At 45.0% G+C, this 27,359-nt stretch overlaps 3 protein-coding genes across 3 annotated transcripts; 2 read left to right on the top strand and 1 right to left on the bottom strand.

Annotated features, from left to right (window-relative positions):
- The first annotated feature begins 952 nt into the window (after nucleotides 1-952).
- LOC124687130 (zinc finger CCCH domain-containing protein 18-like) lies at nucleotides 953-4,269 on the top strand. The gene is made up of 4 exons (XM_047220963.1): nucleotides 953-1,090; nucleotides 1,921-2,238; nucleotides 2,858-2,918; nucleotides 3,236-4,269. Exons 1-4 carry the CDS (start codon nucleotides 953-955, stop codon nucleotides 4,240-4,242), a joined length of 1,524 nt encoding a protein of 507 aa, XP_047076919.1. The 3' UTR covers nucleotides 4,243-4,269.
- Nucleotides 4,270-6,189: 1,920 nt separating this feature from the next.
- Nucleotides 6,190-9,229, top strand: LOC124692253 (probable serine incorporator). The gene is made up of 6 exons (XM_047225579.1): nucleotides 6,190-6,381; nucleotides 6,487-6,726; nucleotides 7,711-7,822; nucleotides 7,937-8,111; nucleotides 8,360-8,600; nucleotides 8,677-9,229. The coding sequence occupies exons 1-6, from the start codon at nucleotides 6,198-6,200 to the stop codon at nucleotides 8,964-8,966; spliced, it is 1,242 nt and encodes a 413-aa protein (XP_047081535.1). The 5' UTR covers nucleotides 6,190-6,197; the 3' UTR covers nucleotides 8,967-9,229.
- Nucleotides 9,230-9,782: 553 nt separating this feature from the next.
- On the bottom strand, nucleotides 9,783-11,780 carry LOC124690044 (protein TIC 55, chloroplastic-like). The gene is made up of 3 exons (XM_047223487.1): nucleotides 11,539-11,780; nucleotides 11,124-11,226; nucleotides 9,783-11,025 (listed from the first exon to the last, which is right to left on the bottom strand). Exons 1-3 carry the CDS (start codon nucleotides 11,778-11,780, stop codon nucleotides 9,907-9,909), a joined length of 1,464 nt encoding a protein of 487 aa, XP_047079443.1. The 3' UTR covers nucleotides 9,783-9,906.
- Nucleotides 11,781-27,359: the final 15,579 nt, after the last annotated feature.

Consider the following 27,359-nt stretch of genomic DNA (forward strand, 5'->3'; position numbering starts at 1 on the left):
TCACACCTCTCTCCCTCTCCTTATATATATATATATATCTCTCTGCTGCATCGCCCTAAGCCTCTAACACAGAACCTTGTGACAATGTGTACACCACTTGCGAGACCTTCGTCACAAACCCCTTCTCGCTAATCCAATGAGTCGCTCATCTGGCGCATCCGGTCGATTGGACAGTCCGAGATGAGTCACCAAGCTGCACGGTGCAATGCATGGAGCCAAGCCATGTTCGTGCACAACTTGTTAGAAATCTCCATAGTTTGATAAAATTGTCCACACATGTTAATGTTATTGAATATCACTTTTCGAAGTTGTGTTGTGGTTTAGTGTCTTGTTTCTTAGATGCATTCTTATGTTGTATCTTAATAGTTTGAAGCAAATTGTGTGAAATAGGGTTATTCTAGCCTTTCCTAATTATAATTACTATGTTGATTTTGTAGGTGCTTGTCTTGTACAAATCAAACCAAGTGGTCCATTAGTTCATGTAAAAAAAAAGTTCCACCCATTTCCCATTTGAAATGGGTAGGTAACATTCCACTTTGTCTCGGTACACAATACACAAACGTTCATGCATGTGAGTGAATATATTGACTTTGCTATTGTTGATCACATGTGAGTGTTCAAAATAAGCCACTACGAACCATGAGAAGAAGATGTCGCCCCTTTCGCGATAAGACTCCAATTGATCCAACAATGATAGGTCTCCGGCGTACCTTTTTTTGTAATAACGGGAATCGTCATATACCTGGATTTCCCATCCTGGCCTTCGAAGCCCATAGAGGCCCAGCTGAGCAGCCCGTAGCCTTCTCCTCGGACACTCCGGCCCGCCATACCCATCGTCCTCCGCCGCAGCGCCGCTGCCGTTCCGTTCCGGCACTTGACCCATCCAACCGTCGGCACAAGTGGCGACCTTTTTCTTCCCCCGACCGACCTCTGGACCGGTGAGCTCTGAGCTATGGCGGGCGAGGGGGAGGACGACGAGGCGGCGGCGATCGAGCTGCAGCTGGAGCAGCACCTGCAGGAGCAGCGGTCCTCCCTCGACGCCGTCGACGAGGCCCTCGCCGCCGACGCATCCAACGCGGACCTCCTCGAGGTACGTACGCACGCACGCCTCGGTGTCTCCTACTCTCCTCGGCGCGAGTTCCTGAATCCGTACCGCGGTCCCAGATTGCTGGAGTTGTTCTCGGGTCCTGGTTAACTAACTTGTCCCACCAGGGAATGGGGATTTTTGGGGGCATCCCTGATTCATCCCTGTAGGGGATAAGGAGCTAGTGGGTGTTGGAGTACGAGTAAAATCTGCGATGGATTGCCTGTTTGTCCACGGTGTTAGTAGATGATGGGATTAGGGTGTTGGCAGTATCTACTGGGTTATTAGCATTGAGTTGCAACAGTGAGGGATTTTCTATCTGGGAGGTCAGCGTAATTTGTGTGTTTGTCTGATTACAACGATTGTGCTCCTTTTTATGGTGTGACATTGTTCCAATGTGATTGTTCAGTGGAAATTGCTGCAGGGGTTGAATTAGCCAATTCATGTTTTGTCTCGCTGGCAGCAGCTGACTTGAGAAATCACTAGATATAAGTGCTGCTTATCACAACCATCTGTATATCAGCATGCAGTATTGAGACCTTGAGACTGATGATAGCAAGAGTTAAGTGAAATTTTGCATCTTAGTAGCTTATTTCCTCCAAGCGTAGTTTTTCATTGATGGGTGAAGAGAGCTAAATGCATGACAGCAATAAATGTGGGAGTGGTGATTGGCTCTTATATTTTCATTCCTGAGATGAGTAGGTGACTTAAGTATGCATGTCTTATCTTGAAGATTATGAAAATTCTAGACTCTTTTGGGGGATACTCCTACTTCAATCATAATGTTCCCTAGTTTTGCATTTGCACTCCTAGTTAAACTGTGTCCTGTTCTGCAGGTGCATGAGGAACTTCTTGGGGCCATTAAGGATGCAGAGGAGGCACTTCTCCATTTGAAGCGTTCTAGGCTAGTGAAGCAGATCGATGACATCTTTCCAAATCAGGGGTCAGAACCACAAGAAACAGAAGCTGCTATCGAGCCATTAGATCCAGATGATGTTGAGCCGGAACCATTGGAGCCACAGGAATTTTCAGTCGGATCTAAGTGTAGATTCAGGCACAATGATGGGCGTTGGTATAATGGATGTGTTATAGGACTTGAAGGCTCAAGCGATGCAAGGGTTTCATTTCTGACACCCACATCAGAAAACATGTCGGTGAGTCGTGCTACTTGATCTATCTGTTCTACACAGATTATCTTTCGAATTGTACCAGCCTTGCTGTTTGATAATCACCAGACCTAACCTCTTACACCTGCTAATATAGCTGGTATTGGTAGAAATGTATTAATGGCGCACGAGCCAGTTGGAAAACACTTGGTTGCTTGTTAGTCCCTTCTTCAAATATGAATCTGAGTGTGCTTTCGTTCTGTTAGGACATGTGTGAATGTTTTGTTTGAATGGCCTCGCATAGCGGAGCAACGATAGGAGATGGATTCTGTTCGCCACAAAATATGAATTTTAGGAGAACCATGTGAAATGAGCATGTGTTCAGTAATTGTCTTCTCAATAGAGCCATAAACCATCTGTTCCGTTTTCTATATAACCTGAGCATACATCACCCTATGTTAGCTTCCATCACATGGACACCAATACATGCATAATAAAGGCAGGATAACCACTCCTAGTGCAGGTTACAGGTGGGTGCCCCATAGCTACCTTTTGTTCCTCCATAAATTTCTGCTGCTTAATAGTATAACTGTAGTAATACCCAGAAGGCCAGAACAACGGGCATTGTTTTTGCCAGACTTACTAATCAAGTCCACCCATAGTGCAGATGTGCAAGTTCTTTCTACAGCAACGGTGTCGGTTTGCTAGTAACTGCCGCTTGTCCCATGGTATGTATATCGTTTGATGGATGGAACACTTTGAACTTTGTTCTGTTCTTGAGTTCTTCTTCCTTTGCTTTTAACATTAAACCCTTAAAATGTGCTCTGTTCTTGAGCCCATGATGCTTTGCTTTCGCATAAGGCAATAATGACTCTGTGTAGTGGTGCAAACTTCATAAAATGGTTTGCTCCTTCAATTGTTTCATATTTCCTTTTTAGTGACCAACCTGTCAATATACACACATTTGCTTCTACATGGTCAAGATATGTGTATTGGTTCTGTCCCTCCGGGTGATATGCGTGTCTAATTCGGAACTTGTCCTCAGGTATTGTAATTCCTATTGGATCGTTGAAGCGGTTTACTCCAACTAGATGGCAGCAGTCTCTGGCAGGATCAAACATACTAGCAGCTTCTGGGCATCATTCTGGTCTGTGGAGGAGAGCTGAACTTGAGTCATGGGATGATGACCAGAAGCTTGGTCATGTTATCTTTCAAGACGATGGGAGCACTGCAAGGCTTTCAGGCGATTCTCTCTCTATCCCAGAATATGCTGATGCAGGTGACGAACAAGGCTCAAGCGAGGATGAATCTGGATTCAGTGACGATAGCGATCAAGAGGATGAAACCATTCATCAGGGTGTTGGCCTTTTGGAATCCCAAAATTTAACTGGTGTTCAGTCAGAGACTTTAATCTTTGCAAAGTGGGAGCAGCACACCAGGGGTATTGCCTCCAAAATGATGGCAAAAATGGGGTACCGGGAGGGCATGGGGCTAGGCATATATGGCCAAGGCATGGTTGACCCCATCCCAGTCAAGGTGTTGCCCCCTAAGCAGTCACTTGACCACGCACTCGCTCCAACCGCAGGCGAGGATGGCGGAAGCAAAGCCCGTGATAAGAAGCGCAGCCGGGGCGGGAAACGGAAGCGTGACAAGAAGTTTGCGGAGCTGGCCAGGGCCGCCAAAGCCGAGGAAGCAGAGAGGTCCGTCTTCAGCTTCATGAACAGCCAGCTGGTAAACCAAGACGCGGCCGGAGGCTCGGCGGGCAAAGCTAGGAAGGAGTCGCCAGGCCAGCAGGGCAATGGGCAGCCCAGGAAGGAGGACAACAGGAGATCGTTGCTCGCGTACGACGACGAGGTGAAAGAGCTCAAGAGCCAGGTGGGGAAGCTGGAGGAGATGGTGAAGCGGAACCGCAAGGACAAGGCGGTGCACGAGGCGGCTTCGAGGAAACTGGAGCAGACGCGGAAGGCGCTCGCTGATGCTGAGGCCACGCATGCTTCGGCCACCAGCGCGGTCACGAGGAAGGAGAAGGAGAAAAAGTGGTTGAAATTTTGATGCCGGTTTCGTGCGCTGGTACTTCCATCTGTGTGGGGAAGATGCATGGAGCTGAAGACTGTTTCCTTTTCTCGGCTCCTGCAGCGTCCGTGTATGGGTGCCTGTGTTTTGTAGGAGCCCTGTTGTAGTGAAAGGCGAAACATGTGATATCTAGTTAGAAGAGACTTTGATTTGGACCATTAGAACCATCCTGTATTAGTTATCTGAACTCTCTCAAACATCTGGCTTTGGTCTGGTCATATGCAATATTTGATGGATGATTTTTTTTTGTCTGTTCTGCTGTCGAAGCCTCTAAGGAATTCACTTTTCCATGTAATATTACGCTGACTAAACAGTTCATGAGTTCCAGACTTCGAATTTTCAAGGTGATTCTTGCCTGCTTCACAGCTGAGTGCTAGCAAATGTTTGACACTGTAGTTTTGATGTGCAATATTCACAACAGTTTTATCTGAAGTTATGTAATAGGACAAGGCGTTTTGGCTGATAGGTGTAGATACACCTATTAGGAAAAGTAAAATTTAAATTTATTTCAAAATGTTAAAAAAATTTAAATAAAATTCCTCATCGTGCATCTGAACATTCTATGTTACCTGATGATGAAAGTTTTGCAGGAAAAAATATATTTTATGTGGCCTATGTAAAAAAGACAAATAAATGTCTCATAAAAAACTTTTTTGGAGCATGAGAAATTGTCTTTTTTTGCGCAGGCTATAGAAAATAATATTTTTCGCGATACTTCTGTGTGTGCAGGCATAGAATATGTCGAAGTACACCCTGAATTTATTTTTAAAATTTTTAGAAATTTTAAATTATGTTTTTTCAGTAATAGGTGCATCTACACACCTATGAGCCAAAATGGATTGGAAAGCGTGGTGGGCCCTTTCATCGCTGTTTCCTCTCGTGGGATGCGTGTCGGATGTAGAAGCCGGAGGTTGCAACTGGCGGTTTTGCGGAGGTTAGTTTTGCTTCCTTAGGCCTCTAGTGTCGCTACCGGCGGAGGCATGCTTTGCTACCTTAGATGCCGAACATTGCTGCTGGTTCTTGATGTTGCTGCCTTGGGTGGACTGTTGATGTCTTTAACTGTTTCTCCATTTTTGTGGATTTTGCAACATATGAATTTTTTTTTTTGCTAGAACACTTCTGCGGTTTTGCTACATTTGCATAATATATTTGCTACGGGTCTCCAACGAGGTGTTTTTTTTTTGCTATACATGGTCTGCGATTTTGCTACATTCTCATAATTTTTTTGAGACAACTTTTCTATATTTTTGCTACAATTGTACCATATGTTTGCTACGGGGTCTCCAACGAGTTCTGTCGATGTCTCCGACGATATCTGTTTTTGCTACATTAGCATTTTTTTTGCTACGCGGTATCCGGCGAGACTCCGGCGAGCTCAGACTTTTTCTTTCACTTTATGGGTAAACCGTTTTTTACTACATGCAGTTGCTGTCGGGGGGTGTTTATTTTGCTGTCGAGGGTGTTTATTTTGCTGCAGGAGATGTTCTTCTGAGACACGGGCTGGGGAATGAGATCCCTGGGGGACGCCCAACACTTTCCAAATGGATTTCCGTATGTAATAGCCATACTAACGTCGAGTCAAATTTAGGTGTCGCAAACTTACAATTTGCTCTCTTTTTTCATCATCATGTTATAGTTACTGTATGTATGAAGAAACCGTGGTCGTAGATGGTTTGCCGTTAAATAAAACGTTGGTCCAGAATATATTTGTCTGACCCGGTCCTCCTTATCCGGTCCAACCCGACCGGCCAGACACGGCAGCACCAACTCGGAACCGAATCCACCTCCTCCCTTCCTATCCTTCGCCGTCCCCTCCCCAGCACGCGTTCCCCACAAACAAATTCCCCACCACCACCAGAAATCCCCAAATCGAGCCCAGAAGCGCCCTCCTCCTCTTCCCGATCGATTCGACCTGATCGACCGCCGCCGCCACCATGTGGGCCGCGTCGTGCCTCGCGTCCTGCTGCGCCGCCTGCGCCTGCGAGGCCTGCCGCACCGCCGTCGGCAGCATCGGCCGCCGCTCCGCCCGGATCGCCTACTGCGGCCTCTTCGCGCTCTCCCTCCTCGCCTCCTGGGTCCTCCGCGAGGTCGCCGCGCCACTCCTACAGTCCATCCCATGTATGAACGCCCCCTAAACCCAACCCGACGATTCCTTCCTCTTCGTTTCCCTTGCCCCCGATTCGATTTCACCGATTTGACGGTGGTGTTGTTCCGGTCGTGCAGGGATTAACCACTTCAGCAAGACCCCGGACCGCGAGTGGTTCGAGACGGACGCCGTGCTCAGGGTCAGCCTCGGCAACTTCCTCTTCTTCACCATCCTCGCCCTCATCATGGCGGGAATCAAGGACCAGAAGGACCCGCGCGACAAGCTCCACCACGGAGGGTGGATGGCCAAGGTCTTCTGCTGGGTCGTCATCGTCTTCCTCATGTTCTTCGTGCCCAACGGGGTAGTCAGCTTCTACGGTGAGCAACTTTTGATGTTTGATGTCCACTGCACATGGTAAAACATAATCGTGGACATAGATGCTAGAATGACGTTTGATCGATCGACAGGCACCACAAATCAACCAAACCAAGCTGATTGTATAGCCCACTTTTTCACCTCCAGTGGCAGGATGCAGCTTATTGTATATATCCCGTTTGATATTGAATGCACATGGTTAACATAATCGTGCAGATGCTAGGATGACGTTTAATTGAAGGATGCCACTAATCACCTAAAAAGGACTAGTTAGACACTTACAAATAACAAAACCATAGGAGAGACATGCACTAAAAAAATGAGAAGACGGAGATGACTTAATCAAAAAGATATTTAAAATGTGTAGATGCAGGCCAAATGCAGGAACATCTGTTCTGAGCTATGAAGGCATAAAGTAGAGTTTCCAGAAATTATGGCATATCCTGAGACACACGTGGTTGGAGTGGCGTATTCTATATTAAATTAAGAAATCGTTGATAAGTGTATATGATAAGTAGTCTCAGTGTTGGCCAGATTTCTATTGAATTAGGAAATTGTGTAGTAATAAAAGTTGGCACTGTTGCATTTATGTTCGTCTCAAGGATGTTTGTACTTCCACATCCTTGACTTCGCTAGATGCAAGCCAACTACTTTTCGGAATAACATTTGCTCCCGCACTTGTTTGTAGCATATGTATGGCTGCTTTTTTTATCTGGTAAATGAAACCTGAATTGGGAAACCTTCATTATTTTCTTTATAAAATGATACTGGTTTGCTGGTCTATAGTTTAATCTAGCTGTTGTCTTTCCTTGCGCTATAAAATTCCCTAACCATCAGACTAGTGATGCTATTTCCTGTTTCTTGACAGTTTATAACTTCAATTTATTTTACACTAGTGTTAGATATGTGACATTTGGATTTATTGTAGCTGCGTGGTCATCATTATGAAGTCGGTGATGCTTACTCTAGTTATATTTTTTTTGCAGAATCGATATCCAAGTTCGGATCTGGACTGTTCCTTCTTGTTCAGGTTGTTCTTTTGTTGGACTTTGTGCATGGATGGAATGAGAACTGGGTTGCTAAGGATGAACAGTTCTGGTCAGTAGTTTGTCTTTGCACTTACTTTAGCTGGCTTCCATTAATTAGTATGTCTAGAGTTCTGTTTTGTTCTCTCAAGATATGCTCTTATTTACTTCATGTTCATCGCTGCAGGTACATGGCTCTGTTGGTTGTTTCGGTTGTTTGTTATATTGCCTCGTTCGCTTTCTCTGGCCTACTCTTTCACTGGTTCACTCCATCAGGACAGGACTGCGGACTCAATATGTTCTTCATTGTCTCCACATTGATTCTTGTGTTTTTGTTCGCCATTGTTGCACTCCACCCGAAGGTATTCTGTCGTAAATTTTTTGTCTTACAACTTAGTTGTTTTAGTGTTCGGTTGATCCAGAATCTTCTCCTGGTTATACCATGAAGAGTTCAGATGATACGTGTTTGTGCATTTTGATAATTGCTATCAAGGATTGTTTTACAACCTAACTTGAAGCTGTGACACCAGTTATCGATGCTATTACATGTGCATGGGATTAGCTTTTTTGCTTCTATAAAAGATGAAATTTTGGTTTATGACTTTGGCAGATCAATGGAAGCCTGTTGCCTGCATCAGTAATCGGCCTCTACTGCACCTACCTGTGCTACAGTGGACTCTCCAGTGAGCCAAGGGACTATGAGTGCAACGGGCTTCACAACCACTCCAAAGCTATGTCAACCAGTAGCCTTACGTTGGGACTGTGTACCACCATCCTATCTGTGGTCTATTCCGCTGTTCGTGCTGGCTCTTCTGCAACTGTGCTCTCAGCACCAGATTCACCACGTGCCGGTTAGCTTGCCTTCTCTGGCAACTAAACTAATTATTATGTAGTGTGTGTTGCTAAACTTGTTGACATTTGCTTCAGGTGCCGACAAGCCATTGCTCCCCTTCAGCAAGGCAGATGAGGAGGATACCAAGGAGGTGGCAAAGCCGGTGACATACTCCTACTCATTCTTCCACCTCATTTTCTCCCTGGCAAGCATGTACTCGGCGATGCTCTTGACTGGCTGGTCTACCTCAGTTGGCGAGAGCGGGAAGCTTGTTGATGTCGGGTGGCCATCTGTCTATGTCAGGATGGCAACCCAGTGGGCAACGGCTGGCCTGTTCATCTGGTCTCTCATTGCTCCCCTGCTGTTCCCTGACAGGGAATTCTAGGTTGACCTCTTTACTTGCTGAGGGCGCATCATCTGTTAAGTGCACCTTACTTATCAAACGTGTCGGCTGTCATAGCTAAGTTGACCATCTGTATCGGTACTATTGTGTGAGCAAACCCATGGCGAGGAGCCTGTGTTGGTGTTTGTGTAAGGTTGTTGAGTCTGGTCTGCATAAAATGTGTGACATCAGGCATTGTGCCAGTATTTGAACGGTGAAGAAACGGTCTTTGATTGTATATATATTGAAGTCTTATGTTCGGTTGATGTCTTGCATTTTGTGTTTCACTGTGACAAGGAGGCAACCAATGAAAGCTTGTCTAAATTACTGTATCATGATTTCCCATGCCAAAAACAAAACTGGCTGTTGATTCCTACACATATATTCTTTGGAAATGATGATTTTTTTTAAATCGAAAATGATGATTTTCTTGAGTAGTTGAAATTCTGTCCATCTTATTGACTGTTGCTATATTAAGTTTCAATAGCAAAATGTTTCTCATATATAGTTAGATACAAATATAGGGCTAAAATGAAGATTTATTCCTACCAAGCTAGAATATACTGAACTTCGAGTTTAATCTCATCACAACCTTCTGTGCCTCCTAATGAAATTGGTTGTGGTCAAAGAAACCACCGAGCACTTCATTAGATAGGATAAAGCGTTTCTGAACTAGGGCTCATGCTTCTGGTTGAATAAAAAATAGCAAATAAATTTTTAAAAATATAAAAAAATTGTACAATGAAAATGAACAAGTGTTCAACCCACTGCACACTAAAAATTTCTGAGAAGTGTGTGATCTGCGTAAAAAGGACAAACTCCGAGTACCTAATTTTTTTATTTAACCAGGAGCATATAAGCTCGGATACAAATATACAGCGGCTAAAGTGAAGAATTATTCCTACAGACTAGAATATACTAACGAACGTAATGTTTAATCTCATCACAGCCTTCTGTGTGTCCTAATGAAATTGGTTGTGATCAAAGAAACCACGGAGCCACACGCGTACGACGCCGCAGCGAGCACGGCGGCGGACGCCAGCAAGACGACCTTCCACTGCCTGGTCGCCGCCAGGACGGCCGCTGCCACCGCCACCGCGGCGAGGACGACGAAGGCATTCTTCAGCGCGGTGTACTTGTTGACAGTGTCCCTGCAGCCCTTGCAGTGCACGACGTGCCGGAAGTACCTGTTGGTCGGGTTGGGCGCGTGCGGCGTGCCGAGCCCGCCCTTGGCCGGGAACGACGCTGAGATCCCTGCCACGGCCCCCGCCGGCGCCTGCTCCACGACGGCCGGCAACGCGGGCGTCTTGAGCGTGCTGTGGCCGAAATAGTAGGGCATGCCGTGGCCTGCCCTGTCCATCCACCGGCGGTACTCCGCCACCCAGGTGTCGGACGACCGGAGGTTGAGGTACAGCTCCTTGGTGGGCACCTTCTCCCTCATGAGCACCTCGTTCTGCGACGACAGGAACCCCATGTCCTGCTCGAACACCTTGCCCGCGTTCTGGTGCATGTACCACTTGGGCATCACCTTCAACAGCGGCGAGGTCGCCGTGGACCCGAACCGCACCACCAGCATCGATTTCCCCTGCCCCGCCGGCCGGCACAGGAAGTGCGCCGAGAAGCACTGCTCCTTGCCGTCCTTGTCCGTGTACTCGAGCGTGTTGGTGAGCACGCAGGGCGCCTCGAACCGGAGCGCGTTGCGGAGGTGCGGCGACCGCTCGCGCCACCAGTGGCCCGCGAAGCCGCGGGCCGTGCGCTCGGCGACGTCGAAGGCCAGCGGCTGCGCGTCCTCCCGCTTGGCCGTCCAGTCGGTGCGGTCGTGGGAGATGGGCACGTGCGCCGGGTCCATGAGGTTCTCGAGCAGGATGGAGTGGTCGTAGGGGAGCTCGTGGACGGTGGACAGGTCCGTGAACCCCGGCCGCGAGTACGGCTCGAAGAAGGGGAGCTTCTTGGCGTCCGGCGGGTTCGACGGCGACATCCACACCCACACCACGCCCTGCGAGTCCCGCACCTCGTAGTTGCGCGCGCACGCGTTGCGTGGGATCTTGGCGCCGTCAGGCAGCTGCACACATGTCACACACGATTCATGGTTTTTCTCAGACGTGCTCGATGAAGCGATGGGGTAAAAATTGGATTGCAGGATAAGCAGGGGAGGGAGACCTGTGGGATCTTGACGCACTTGCCCTGCCCGTCGAACTGCCACCCGTGGTAGAGGCACTCCAGCTTGCCGTCGACGAGCTGACCTTCTGATAGCTTGGCTAACCTGGCGGACGATCATGAATGTTTGGATCGTGTGAGTTGGAGCAGCTATGTGAGTAATACTACTGTATAAAATCTTAGTTGCTGATCATGGAGGTTTAATCTGAACATATGAAGAGGGATTTCTAAATTTCCATGCACGGATTTGGGTTATTTAGTTATGAAGCCAGATGAACAGGTACTGTACACTTGTCAAGACAGACATCTGGCGTGCCAACACTGTGACAAGGGGATCACTGACTGACTGGCTGAAGACTAGAGTAAATGATCAAGAATTTTTCAGATCAGCGAGAGAGATGATGGGGCAGGCAGGCACCTGTGCGGGCAGCGGTCCTCGTGGCAGCGGAGCACGCCGTCGGCGTCGCGGTAGAGCACGAGCTGCCGGTCGTACACGGTGAGCGGGAGCGCCGCGTCGTCGGGCACCTCCTTGGTGAGGTACAGCGGGTACCACTCCTCCTGCCAGTCGTACTTGGCGGCCCCGTCCGCCGCCACCTCCTTGGGGAACAGCACGCCGTCCTCCTGCGTGCCGGTCTCCCCTCCACCACCGCCGCCCAGCATCTCCCTTGCCGCCGCCGCCTGCTGTCGATCCCGACGCCACGCGCTGCCGCAGCCGGAGTCGCCGGCGAGTTCTTGAGCCGAGGAGCAACGGCGGAGGAGATGGAGAGGAGGGAGGGCCGTGACAGTGTGGTGGGAGGAAGAAGCGTCGTCATGTCTGGTGGTTTGGTTGGCGCACAGAGCTCGCTCGATGCCCTGGATAAAAATCTCCAGAACGGGACGAGGTTTGCATGAGGACACGCGTCACGGCTCTTCCTTCCCGCTACGTTCCACGTGAGACTTCCCTCGCCCTGCGTCCTTGTCGTGCACAACCAGGACGAATTCGACGATCTACGCCATGTCCAGATAACTTTGGAAGCTACAAATCCCTGTCAGCGTGTGAATTTTCTTTCGTACACACCCACACAGTTTTCACGAAGGATAACACTCCTCAAAAGGAAGTGTGAACGTAGTTAAGCTGTTGTGTTTTTTTTTCCTTACTTAAGAGTGAGTCGATTAGAGTTTTAAAATGGGTTTTGCAGTTCTCAGCTAGCTAAGAACTAAGTTTATGCTAAGTTAAGTTCTACACCATTAAATTTACTTCGTGATACGTGCTAGTTATCAGTTGAACATGAGTTGCAACTAACAGCTGATGACATGTCACTGGATCCCCTTATTCCTCTTCTGCCTTCTCAGCTTTGGAGACGACCAGCGGTGTGGAGACCTGCCAGTCCTGCGAATAATGGCGACGGTCCTTTGATTTCTTCTTGCGCCAAGATGCAGATCTGCCGGTGCATGTCCTCATCGATCTGGCGGATGGGTCGTGTTCCGGAAGGCTCCGCCGGCGCTCCATTGGGCGAATCAAGCCTGGAGGTTGCCGGATCGGGTGGAATTTGGTTGTGCGCACCCATGTTTTTTCTCTGGCCGTTTGGTTACAGAGGGAGCGCTTCGAAGCTCTGTTGGCGGTTATTATCATGGAGCATGTTTTCGTTCCGCGGTGATGGCGGAGAATGAAATGGAAGCCGAGATCTATGGTCTTGCAATGGTGACTCGAGTCTGGGTGGCGAGGAGGAATTGGCTTCGTGATCGGTGTCTTTGGAGCAGCGGCATGCGAGTGGGGGCGACTGCACAGGAGAAGTTCAAAGTCTTACCTTTCAGGGTGAAAATTCTAGGTCTGGCCTTAATTGGTTGTGTCTGACAATGTCCTTGTTGAAGGCATTGTTTTGAGAGTGAGGATTTTCTTCAGGGTGAAAACCTAAGATCTATGATCGGGTGACGACGGCGCTGGTGCACTGTTACCTTCTTGGAGGCGTCGCTTTTGCAGAAGCTCAACTTCTGGTGCTGTCATGGTGGTGTTAGTGATGTTGTTTAAAAGATTAGATCACTGTAGCGGGGCTTTTCTTTTTTTGGTAATTCTTCTTTCTTTTTTGGATTTATGCATCCATGCCGCTAGGGCTGTGCTTTGTTGCAGATGCTAGGTGTAATTGGTATCTTTGTGATATTAAAATATACTCTTTGTCGAAAAACAGTTGATGACATCATCTGACTGAGAACGAGTTAGTTCTCAGTCGACTGAGAAATAGCCACGCCTTTTAGAAATACTTCTGTATTGTCATTTTCTCAGGGTGTAAGTGGGCATCCAAGGTCTCTTAGTCTTTCCTTACCAAAATTTTCCGTACAACCCCAAAAAACAGAGCCGGGTTCCAATAACACTTACTTTTTTGAAATTCTCCACCGGATTTGGCAATGTCCTTTTTCTGCTGTACTTTTATTGGTTATATGCATCCTCGATGCTTAGCTCATGAGCTTGAACTCTCTTACAGTACCTAAGTACTTTTCCAAACAATCAACAACATACCGTCCTTAATAAAACTACTCGCAAGAAACTAGATCATGGTATCCTAGCAAACACCAAACATCCCTGCATCACAGAACTGCTCGCAACTTGAGCCCTGGGGGCGCAATGTACACCGTGATTGGCGCTTTTATGTCGACGACTTCCTCTAGACTGGTCAGGTCCTGCCGTCCACTCGCCGAGCTGCTCTGTGCGCTTATGAGTGTGTAGTATATTGATTCGGGTGTTCATAGTGTCATTCTACCAAGGTCTCCATCTTCGAGAATGATGCAGTGATGGGTTTCTGTGGCCCACCCTTTCGCCATTCTTGTTGGCTGGCGGTTCAAGGCGAGCCTTTATAGTCGTGTGTCTTGGGTTTGTGTTGTAAGTCGTGTATCATGTGGTGATGATGGAGTTGTAGCCATTCGTGACATTTCTTCTTCTATATGATTAATACACTTTCTAACGTGGAGTTTCCAAGGCAACACCCATGGTTCATGGACTTAAATTTAACAAAGAGGTGCGCTGACGAATTTGTCAGTTGACAAGAAAAGAGGAGGCGTGAGTCGAACTAGGTTTTACAAACACCTAATTATCAGTTTATCCCACTAGTAGAAAACAAGCCTTTCGTCACGCCTCTTTCGTCCCAACCGTGTCCTAGGACGGGACTAAAGGCCTGACCACGTCGCCCCGAATCCGCCCAATCGTACGGCACCCATAGGTCCCGGTTCGTTAGGACCCATTTTCCCCGGTTTGTATCCCAAACCGGGACTAAAGGGTTTTGCGGCTCGCTGTGCTTGTCGGTACCCCCTTTAGTCCCGGCTGGTGACACGAGCCGGGACATAAAGTCGAACGGTTCATTCCCGCGGAAGCCGATCGTCCTCGCCATTACTGGCGCGGAAATCGATCGTCACGCGCCTCGCGGCCACGGGAATTTGGGTCGCCGGCGCCGGCGGCCAGCCATGGGAATTGATCACCCGGTTGCTGGCATGTTCATGTTCATCTTCCTTTCCTTTATATGCCTCACATCTTCTCCACCATTGCCACACACATTTTTCACATCTCCATCATCTCCTCTACCAAAAATTTGTCTCTCCATCGACGTTTCGGCCTCAATGGAGCACCTCGCGCGCGACCCGGCTCCTCGATCTCGGATATACCACCTCATGGGCGAAGGGATGTCTTTCAAGATCACGGTCGCTCTCCGTACAAGAAGGGTGGAGAAGTGGATCCGGGTCGTCAAGAGGGACTATCTCGACAACGCACCAATCAAGTGCGTCGGCTTGGACTGCGATTTCACCAACCCTCGCGAGGGTGATCAGGGGCCGCCGTCCTTCAACTCTCGGTGGCGTCCGAGAATTTGGTATTCCAGATTTGTTGGGCTGATGAAGTGCCACAAGTTCTCAAGGAGTTCTTGCAGGACAAGAGCATCAGATTCTGCGGCGCGGCTATCGGCAAGGAAGTGGAAATGCTGAGTCCTTACTGTATTCATATTACTTCTGCGTTCGATCTCCAGAAGATACTCCCAAATCCCACCAAAAATCCCATTTCGAGTCTATATGATCTGGCGAATTCTATCATTGGGACAAATCTTAATAATTAGAAGAGGAAGAAGTACAAGAAGAAAGACGCCGCGGAAGAAAAAGAAGATTAAATGATATTTGGGTGGGCCAATGTTCCATTGAGCTACGAGCAAGTGCGCTATGCCGCTATGGACGCTCGTCTCGGCTTCGAGATGGCTAGGAGTTATTGGGAGCTAGTTGGATGCAATAGCCATGTTGATCGTCTCAACATGTAAAGACCTATGTGTCTTTCTATAAATCGTCTTCAATATATATTGAACTATGTGTATGAACTGTGTGTCTTTCTATAAATCGTCTTCAATATTTGTATGAAATCCTAGCGACATTTTTTCTTGTGTATTTTACATTTCTGCATTCACTGAGTCCTGGGGCACGTTTCTTGTATACCTAAGTTACATTAGTCCATGCCTCTCTAAGGAGGAGGCCCTAAGGATGGCCATGGACGCCTCGTGCATGCCGCTGATGTCTACGGGTGCTTCTATTCTTGTAGACAGTGTTGGGCCTCCAAGAGCAGAGGTTTGTAGAACAGCAGCAAGTTTCCCTTAAGTGAATCACCCAAGGTTTATCGACCTCAGGGAGGTAGAGGTCAAAGATAGTCCTCTCAAGCAACCCTGCAATTAAGATACAAGAAGTCTCTTGTGTCCCCAACACACCTAATACACTTGTCAGATGTATAGGCGCACTAGTTCGGCGAAGAGATAGTAAAACACAGGTGGTATAGATGAATATGAGTGGTAATAACAATCTGAAATAAATATGGCAGCGGGTAAACATGCAGTAGAACAGTAAGTAAGCGGTGTTTGCAGTATTGGAAACAATGCCTAGGGATCATACTTTCACTAGTGGACACTCTCAACATTGATCACATAATAAATAATAACTTCTTATCATTTGTGCTACATACACTCTTTTGTTGGATGACAAACACCATTCGTTGTGTAGGGCTACAAGAGCTCCCTCAAGCCGGAGTTAACAAGCGCCACAACATTCAGCATTCATATTTAAGTAACCTTAGAGCATAATAGATCTTTGCAAAATAAACCGAGAACTAACATAGCATACACACTTTCACCATTACACTATGAAAGGGGGAATAGATCACATAAATACTATCATAGTGATGATTAACTCCATAACCTACAAGAGATTATGATCATAGCCTACGACAAGAACTACACGGTGCACACACTGTCGCCTTTACACCATGCAGGAGGAATAGACTACTTTAATAACATCACATGAGTAGCACATAGACTAGTAGCGATACAAAGCTCATCATATGGATCTCAATTATGCATAGCAATTCATGAGATCATTGTATTGGAGTACAGAGAGAGAGATTAACCACATAGCTACCGGTACAGCCCTTAGCCTCGGGGGAGAACTACTCCCTCCTCATCATAGGATACAGCGATGGCGATGAAGATGGCGGTGGTGTCGATGGAGATGGCTCCGGGGGCAATTCCCCGTCCCGGCAGGGTGCCGAACGCAGACTTCGTCCCCCGAATTGGAGTTTCGCGATGGCGGCGGCGCCCCTGGAGCTTTTCTGGAGTTTCGTCAATCGGTATCGCGTTTTTAGGTCGAAATGGGTCTTATAGGTGAAGAGGCGGCGCAGGTGGGGCTCCAGGGCGCCCTCCCCATAGGCCGGCGCGGCCAGGCCTGAGCCCGCGCGGCCCTATGGTGTGGGGGCCCCAGGCCTCCCCTCTGACTCCCCTTCGGTGTCCTGGTCCGTCTCGGTGAATTATGATGTTTGGTCTTCACTTCGTCGAATTCCGAGAATATTGCCCGAACAGCCTTTCTGGAACCAAAAACAGCAGAAAACTGGAACTGGCACTTCGGCATCTTGTTAATAGGTTAGTTCCGGAAAACGCATAAAAATGATATAAAGTGTGAACAAAACATGTAGGTATTGTCATAAAACAAGCATGGAACATCAGAAATTATAGATACGTTGGAGACGTATCAAGCATCCCCAAGCTTAGTTCCTACTCGCCCTCGAGTAGGTAAACGATAACAATAATAATTTCTGACGTGACATGCTACCATCATAATCTTAATCAACATTATTGTAAAGCATATGAAGTGAATGGTATGATCTGAAGTAAAAGATTGCTAACAAAAGATGATGACTAAACAAATGAATCATATAGCAAAACTTTTCATGAATAGTACTTTCAAGACAATCATCAAAAAGTCTTACATAAGAGTTAACTCATAAAGCAATAAATTCAAAGTAAAGGCATCGAAGCAACACAAAGGAAGATATAAGTTTCAGCAGTTGCTTTCAACTTTCAACATGCATATCTCATGGATAATTGTCAACACAGAGTAATATGATGAATGCAAATAAGCAAGTATGCAAGAATCAATGCACAGTTGACACAAGTGTTTGCTTCTAAGATGGAAGGAAATGGGTAAACTGACTCAACAATAAAGTAAAAGATAGGCCCTTCGCAGAGGAAAGCAGGGATTAAATCATGTGCTAGAGCTTTTCAAGTTTTGAAATCATATAGAGAACATAAAAGTAAAGTTTTGAGAGGTGTTTGTTGTTGTCAACGAATGGTAGTGGGTACTCTAACTACCTTATCAACCGGACTTTCAAGAGCGGCTCCCATGAAGGACGTTATCTCTACCGAGCAAGGTAGATCATCCCTCTTCTCTTTTGTTTACACATGTACTTTAGTTTTATTTATTAGATGACACTCCCCCCAACCTTTGCTTACACAAGCCATGGCTAACCGAATCCTCGAGTGCCTTCCAACATTCACATACCATGGAGGAGTGTCTATTTGCAAATTTAAGTTGCTTACTGATAGATCAGAGCAAAACATGTGAAGAGAATTATTAATGCAAGTTAATTAATTGGGGTTGGGAACCCCATTGCCAGCTCCTTTTGCAAAATTATTGGATAAGCGGATGAGCCACTAGTCCATTGTGAAAGTCTGTCAGAAGTAAATGACAAGATCGAAAGATAAAACACCACATACTTCCTCATGAGCTATATATTGCAAAGATAAAGGAATGAAATTTTAAAGGTAGCACTCAAGTAATTTACTTTGGAATGGCAGAAAAATACCACATAGTAGGTAGATATGGTGGACACAAATGGCATGAGTTTTGGCTCAAGGTGTTTGGATGCACGAGAAGCATTTCCTCTCAGTACAAGGTTTGGCTAGCAAGGTTGTTTGAAGCAAACACAAGTATGAACCGGTACAACAAAACTTACATAAGAACATATTGCAAGCATTATAAGACTCTACACTTTCTTCCTTCTTGCTCAAACACTTTTACCAGAAAATATCTAGACCTTAGAGAGACCAATCATGCAAACCAAATTTCAACAAGCTCTACAGTAGTTCTCCACTCTTAGATTTAACTACATGATGCAAGAGCTTAAACATGATTTATGAGAGCTCAAAACAATTGCCAAGTATCAAGTTATTCAAGACATTATACCAATTACTACATGTAGCATTTTCTGTTTCCAACCATATAACAATTAACGAAGCAGTTTCAACCTTCGCCATGAACATTAAAAGTAAAGCTAAGAACACATGTGTTCATATGCAACAGCGGAGCGTGTCTCTCTCCCACACAAGCATGAATTTATTCAGAGAACTAAGATAACAAAACAAAAATAAAACCACACAGACGCTCCAAGTAAAGTACATAAGATGTGACGGAATAAAAATATAGTTTCACTAGAAGTGACCTGATAAGTTGTCGATGAAGAAGGGGATGCCTTGGGCATCCCCAAGCTTAGATGCTTGAGTCTTCTTGAAATATGCAGGGATGAACCGCGGGACATCCCCAAGCTTAGACCTTTCACTCTTCTTGATCATAGTATATCATCCTCTTCTTTTGACCCTTGAAAACTTCCTCCACACCAAACTTCAAGCAAACTCATTAGAGGGTTAGTGCATAATCAAAATTCACATGTTAAGAGGTGACACAATCATTCTTAACACTTCTGGACATTGCACAAAGCTTCTGAAAGTTAATGGAACAAAGAAACTCATTCAACATAACAAAAGCGGCAATGCGAAATAAAAGGCAGAATCTGTCAAAACAGAACAGTCCGTAAAGACGAATTTTGCAGGGGCACTTAACTTGCTCAAACGGAAAAACTCAAAACTAATAAAAGTTGCGTACATATCTGAGGATCACGCACGTAAATTTGCAGATTTTTCTGAGTTACCTACAGAGAGTTCTGCGCGAATTTGTGACAGACAGCAAATCTGTTTCTGCGCAGCAATCCAAATCTAGCATCAACTTTACCATAGAGACCTTACTTGTCACAAAAACATGATAAGGAGAGGTTGCTACAGTAGTAAACAACTTCCAAGACTCAACAAAACAGTAGCAAAATAAACACATGGGTTATCTCCCAAGAAGTTCTTTCTTTATAGCCATTAAGATGGGCTCAGTAATTTTAATGATGCTCGCGCAAGAAATAAGAGTTGAAGCAAAAGAGAGCATCAAGAAGCAAATTCAAAACACATTTAAGCCTAACCCACTTCCTATGAAAAGGAATCTTGTACACAATTAAATTCATGAAGAACAAGGTGGCAAGCATAGAAAAGCAACATAAGCACAATTTCAAGATTCTCAACATAAAGAGGGGAAACTTAATATTATTAAGATGTGTATAACCATGTTTCCCTCTCTCATAATAACTTTCAGTAGCATCATGAACAAACTCAACAATATAACTATCACATACAACATTCTTGTCATGAGTGATACGTCTCAAACGTATCTATAATTTCTTATGTTCCATGCTACTTTTATGACAATACTTGAATGTTTTATACATACTTTACAGCATTATTATACATTTTCCGACACTAACCTATTAACAAGATGCCGAAGTGCCGCTTGATGTTTTCTCGCTGTTTTTGGTTTCGTAAATCCTAGTAAGGAAATATTCCCGGAATTGGACGAAATCAACGCCCAGGGTCCTATTTTTACACGAAGCTTCCAGAAGACCGAGGGGGAAAGGAAGTGGGGCCACGAGGTGGCCAGACCATAGGGCGGCGCGGCCCAGGCCCTGGCCGCGCCGGCCTGTGGTCTGGGCCCCTCGCGTCGCCCCCTGACCTACCCTTTCGCCTACATATAGCCTTCGTCGCGAAACCCCCTGTACCGAGAGCCACGATACGGAAAACCTTCCGCAGACGCCGCCGCAGCCGAATCCCATCTCGGGGATTCAGGAGATCGCCTCCGGCACCCCGCCGGAGAGGGGAATCATCACCGGAGGGGCTCTACATCATCATGCCCGCCTCCGGATTGATGCGTGAGTAGTTCATCCTTGGACTATGGGTCCATAGCAGTAGCTAGATGGTTGTCTTCTCCGCTTGTGCTATCATTGTTTAGATCTTGTGAGCTGCCTAACATGATCAAGATCATCTATTTGTAAGGCTACATGTGTGTTTGGTGGGATCCGATGAATCTAGAATACTATGTCAAGTTGATTATCAATCTATCATATATGTGTTGTTTATGTTCTTGCATGGTCTCCGTTGCTAGTAGAGGCTCTGGCCAAGTTGATACTTGTAACTCCAAGAGGGGGTAATTATGCTCGATAGTGGGTTCATGCCTCCATTGAATCTGGGATCGTGTCAATAGGTTCTAAGGTTGTGGATGTGTTGTTGCTACTAGGGATAAAACATTGATGCTTTGTCTAAGGATATTTGTGTTGATTACATTACGCACCATACTTAATGCAATTATCTCGTTGTTTACAACTTAATACTGGAAGGGGTTCGGATGATAACCTCGAAGGTGGATTATTTAGGCATAGATGCATGTTGGATAGCAGTCTATGTACTTTGTCGTAATGCCCCGATTAAATCACATAGTAATCATCGTTGATATGTATTGAATCTTTATTTGTCAATTGCCCGCTCGTAATTTGTTCACCCAGCATGTTAGTTATCTTATTGGAGAGACACCACTAGTGAACCGTGGACCCCGGTCCATTCTTTTACATCTGAATACATTCTACTCGTTTCTTATCGTTCTTTGCAAACAAACACCATCTTCCACTTGATACGTTTAATCCTTTGTTTTCAGCAAGCCGGTGAGATTGACAACCTCACCGTTACGTTGGGGCAAAGTACTTTGATTGTGTTGTGCAGGTTCCACGTTGGCGCCGGTTTCACTGGTGTTGCGCCACACTACACTCCTCCACCAACAACCTTCACGTGCTTCTTGGCTCCTACTGGTTCGATAACCTTGGTTTCATACTGAGGGAAACTTGCTGCTGTGCGCATCATACCTTCCTCTTGGGGTTCCCAACGGACGTGTACATCTACGCGCATCAATGAGCTACATGCATAAAATTATTACTCTTCACATAAGCATAATCAATTTTATTAGTTGTAGTGGGAGCAAATTTAACAAAGTAGCTATCATTATCATTCTCATCAAGTGTAGGAGGCATAGTATAATCATAATAAAATTTACTCTCCATAGTAGGCGGCACCAAAAGACCACTATCATTATAATCATCATAAATAGGAGGCAAAGTATCATCAAAGAAAATTTTCTCCTCAATGCTTGGGGGACTAAAAATGTCATGCTCATCAAAACCAGCTTCCCCAAGCTTAGAATTTTCCATATCATTAGCAACAATGGTGTTCAAAGCGTTCATACTAATATCATTGCTACTAGAATGCAAATAAGATTCCATAGGTTTTTTAATTTTCGCAGCAAACAATCCATGTCTTAACTCAGGAAATAGATTAAGAAGCTCACTGTTATTTTCCATTATGCCTAACTAGTGAACAAGAAACAAAAAGTCGCAATTGCAGAGTCTAAAGGAGATACCTTCGAGCACTTACAACGGCAACAGAAAATAACTTAGTTACCTGGGACCGGAGTATGAGTGCCTTTTACCTTACCTCCCCGGCAACGGCGCCAGAAAATAGCTTGATGTATACGGGTGCTTCTATTCTTGTAGACAGTGTTGGGCCTCCAAGAGCAGAGGTTTGTAGAACAACAACAAGTTTCCCTTAAGTGAATCACCCAAGGTTTATCGAACTCAGGGAGGTAGAGGTCAAAGATAGTCCTCTCAAGCAACCCTGCAATTAAGATACAAGAAGTCTCTTGTGTCCCCAACACACCTAATACACTTGTCAGATGTATAGGCGCACTAGTTCGGCAAAGAGATAGTAAAACACATGTGGTATAGATGAATATGAGTGGTAATAACAATCTGAAATAAATATGGCAGCGGGTAAACATGCAGTAGAACAGTAAGTAAGCGGTGTTTGCAGTATTGGAAACAAGGCCTAGGGATCATACTTTCACTAGTGGACACTCTCAACATTGATCACATAATAAATAATAACTTCTTATCATTTGTGCTACATACACTCTTTTGTTGGATGACAAACACCATTCGTTGTGTAGGGCTACAAGAGCTCCCTCAAGCCGGAGTTAACAAGCGCCACAACATTCAGCATTCATATTTAAGTAACCTTAGAGCATAATAGATCTTTGCAAAATAAACCGAGAAATAACATAGCATACACACTTTCACCATTACACTATGAAAGGGGGAATAGATCACATAAATACTATCATAGTGATGATTAACTCCATAACCTACAAGAGATTATGATCATAGCCTACGACAAGAACTACACGGTGCACACACTGTCGCCTTTACACCATGCAGGAGGAATAGACTACTTTAATAACATCACATGAGTAGCACATAGACTAGTAGCGATACAAAGCTCATCATATGGATCTCAATTATGCATAGCAATTCATGAGATCATTGTATTGGAGTACAGAGAGAGAGATTAACCACATAGCTACCGGCACAGCCCTTAGCCTCGGGGGAGAACTACTCCCTCCTCATCATAGGAGACAGCGATGGCGATGAAGATGGCGGTGGTGTCGATGGAGATGGCTCCGGGGGCAATTCCCCGTCCCGGCAGGGTGCCGGAACGGAGACTTCGTCCCCCGAATTGGAGTTTCGCGATGGCGGCGGCGCCCCGGAGCTTTTCCGGAGTTTCTTCAATCGGTATCGCGTTTTTAGGTCGAAAGGGGTCTTATAGGCGAAGAGGCGGCGCAGGGAGGGCACCAGGGCGCCTCCCCATAGGCCGGCGCGGCCAGGCCCGAGCCCGCGCGGCCCTATGGTGTGGGGGCCCCGTGCCTCCCTCCGACTCCCCTTCGGTGTCCTGGTCCGTCTCGGTGAATTATGATGTTTGGTCTTCGTTTCGTCGAATTCCGAGAATATTGCCCGAGCAGCCTTTCTGGAACCAAAAACAGCAGAAAACAGGAACTGGCACTTCGGCATCTTGTTAATAGGTTAGTTCCGGAAAACGCATAAAAACGATATAAAGTGTGAACAAAACATGTAGGTATTGTCATAAAACAAGCATGGAACATCAGAAATTATAGATACGTTGGAGACGTATCAGCCGCCACCTCCACATCCACCTCCATCACCATGGGACCAGTGGCCGGCGCCGGCTCAGGTCTACCCTGCACCTACAACATATCCATTGCCTTCTTAGGAACCCAAATGCCCCTGGATGCAGCAGCCCTTAGCTGCACCAACCATCCCTCCTCCTCCGTGATCGGTCTAGTATCTGCAAACGCCTAGGACCGACGGCTGCACTTGGCGCTCCACCATCACGCTAAAATCGAAGAAGATGCCGTTCCAACTACGGTTTAGAGATTTAAAGATACTATTTGTTCAATTACGGTTTACAGATTTAAATATATTAATTATTTGGCCATATTATAAGAATAATGCATATATTATTTGATAATAAAAATAAAAATAAATAAAAACATAATTATTGCATATTCAAATTCCTCACATTTTTCTAATAATAAAGCATATATTATTTGTCCAATTGCGGTTTACAGATTTAAAGATATTAATTATTTGGCCATATTATATGAATAATGCATATATTATTTGATAATAATAATAATAATAAATTTGAATAAAAACATAATTATTTCATATTCAAATTCCTCACATTTTGATAATAATAAAGCATATATTATTTGTCCAATTGCGGTTTACAGATTTAAAGATATTAATTATTTGGTCATATTATATGAATAATGCATATATTATTTGATAATAATAACAACAATAATAAATGAATAAAAACATAATTATTTCATATTCAAATTCCTCACATTTTTCCAACAATAAAGCATATATTATTTGTCCAATTGCGGTTTACAGATTTAAAGATATTAATTATTTGGTCATATTATATGAATAATGCATATATTATTTGATAGTAATAATAATAAATGAATAAAATAAAATTATTTCATATTCAAATTCCTCTCAGTTTTCTAATAATAAAGCATAGATTATTTTTCCAATTACGGTTTATAGATTTAAAGATATTAATTATTTGGCCATATTATATGAATAATGCATATATTATTTGATAATAATACTAAAAATAAATAAATAAATAATTATTTCATATTCAAATTTCTCACATTTTTATAATAATAAATCATATATTATTTGTCCAATTGTGGTTTCCAGATTTAAAGATATTAATTATTTGGCCATATTATATGAATAATGCATATATTATTTGATAATAATAATAATAAATGAATAAACATAATTATTTTATATTAAAATTCCAAAAAAACTCTAATAATAAAGCATATATTATTTGTCCAACTGCGGTTTACAGATTGTTTTTTGTTTCAAAAAATACAGAAATGTGACACAATGATATAAGAGTTAATATGATTGATATGGTAGTATTTACAACAAGGTACAATAACATTCGAGGTAGCACAGCAGGAGAGAACCGATGAGTTGAGCGTGCTGAGGGTGAAGTAGTGTGCGGATGGGTGACTGATACGTCTCCAACGTATCTATAATTTCTGATGTTCCATGCTTGTTTTATGACAATACCTACATGTTTTGTTCATACTTTATATCGTTTTGATACATTTTCCGGAACTAACCTATTGACGAGATGTCGAAGTGCCAGTTCCTGTTTTCTGCTGTTTTTGGTTTCAGAAATCCTAGTAAGGAAATATTCTCGGAATTGGACGAAATCAACGCCCAGCATCTTAGAATTCAACGAAGCTTCTAGAACACCCGAGAGGAACCAGAGGGGGGCCACAGGGGCCTCACACAGTAAGGCGGCGCGGCCAGAGGGGAGGCGCGCCGGCCTATTGTGCGGGCCCCCCGTAGCCCTTTCGACTCCGCCTCTTCTCCTATTTAAAGCTCCCTGACCTAAAACCTCGACACGAATAAGCAACGGTACGAGAAACCTTCCAGAGCCGCCGCCATCGCGAAGCCAAGATCTGGGGGACAGGAGTCTCTGTTCTGGCATGCCGTCGGGACGGGGAAGTGCCCCCGGAAGGCTTCTCCATCGACTCCACCGCCATCTTCATCACCGCTGCTGTCTCCCATGAGGAGGGAGTAGTTCTCCATCGAGGCTAAGGGTTGTACCGGTAGCTATGTGGTTAATCTCTCTCCTATGTACTTCAATACAATAATCTCGTGAGCTACCTTACATGATTGAGATTCATATGATGATGCTTGTAATCTAGATGTCATTATGCTAGTCAAGTGGATTTTACTTATGTGATCTCCTGGAGACTCCTTGTCCCACGTGTGTAAAGGTGACAGTGTGTGCACCGTGTGGGTCTCTTAGGCTATATTTCACAGAATACTTATTCACTGTTATGAATAGCATATTGAAGTGCTTATTTATATCCCTTTATGATTGCAATGTGTTTTGTATCACTATTCATCTATGCGCTACTCTAGTGATGTTATTAAAGTACTCTATTCCTCCTGCAAGGTGTAATGGTGACAGTGTGTGCATCGTGTAGTACTTGGCGTAGGTTATGATTGTGATCTCTTGTAGATTATGAAGTTAACTATTGCTATGATAGTATTTATGTGATCTATGCCTCCTTCATAGTGTGATGGTGACAGTGTGCATGCTATGTTAGTACTTGGTTTAGTTGTGTTGATCTATCATGCACTCTAAGGTTATTTAAACATGAATATCGAATATTGTGGAGCTTGTTAACTCCGGCATTGAGGGCTCGTGTAATCCTACACAATTAGTGGTGTTCATCATCCAACAAGAGATTGTAGAGTATAGCATTTATCTATTTATTCTGTTATGTGATCAATGTTGAGAGTGTCCACCAGTGAAAGTATAATCCCTAGGCCTTGTTCCCAAATACTGCAATCATCGCTTGTTTACTCGTTCTATCGCATCCGTATCGCCTGCAATATCACCACCATCAACCATACGCCAGTTGTAGCATCAAACTATTTTCTGGTGCCGTTACTATTGCTCATATACATTCATACCACTTGTATTTCACTATCTCTTCGCCGAACTAGTGCACCTATACATCTGACAAGTGTATTAGGTGTGTTGGGGACACAAGAGACTTCTTGTATCGTGATTGCAGGGTTGCTTGAGAGGGATATCTTTGACCTCTTCCTCCCTGAGTTCGATAAACCTTGGGTGGTCCACTTAAGGGAAAACTTGCTGCTGTTCTACAAACCTCTGCTCTTGGAGGCCCAACACTGTCTACAGGAAAAGAAGCGTGAGTAGACATTGATACGTCTCAAACGTATCTATAATTTCTTATGTTCCATGCTACTTTTATTACAATACTTGAATGTTTTATACATACTTTACAACATTATTATACATTTTCCGGCACTAACCTATTAACAAGATGCCGAAGTGCCAGTTGCTGTTTTCTGCTGTTTTTGGTTTTAGAAATCCTAGTAAGGAAATATATTCTCGGAATTGGACGAAATCAACGCCCAGGGGCCTATTTTTACACGAAGCTTCCAGAAGACCGAAAGGGAGACGAAGTGGGGCCACGAGGTTGCCACACACCAGGGCGGCGCGGCCCAGGCCCTGGCCGCGCGGCCCTAGTGTGTGGGCCCCTCGCGTCGCCCCCTGACCTACCCTTCCGCCTACTTAAAGCCTCCGTCGCGAAACCCCCTGTACCGAGAGCCACGATACGGAAAACCTTCCAAAGACGCCGGCGTCTCGAATCCCATCTCGGGGGATTCAGGAGATCGCCTCCGGCACCCTGCCGGAGAGGGGAATCATCACCGGAGGGGCTCTACATCATCATGCCCGCCTCCGGATTGATGCGTGAGTAGTTCATCCTTGGACTATGGGTCTG

The sequence above is a fragment of the Lolium rigidum genome, chromosome 2 (genome assembly GCF_022539505.1).
Source record: "Lolium rigidum isolate FL_2022 chromosome 2, APGP_CSIRO_Lrig_0.1, whole genome shotgun sequence".
In the NCBI taxonomy this organism is placed as follows: domain Eukaryota; kingdom Viridiplantae; phylum Streptophyta; class Magnoliopsida; order Poales; family Poaceae; genus Lolium; species Lolium rigidum.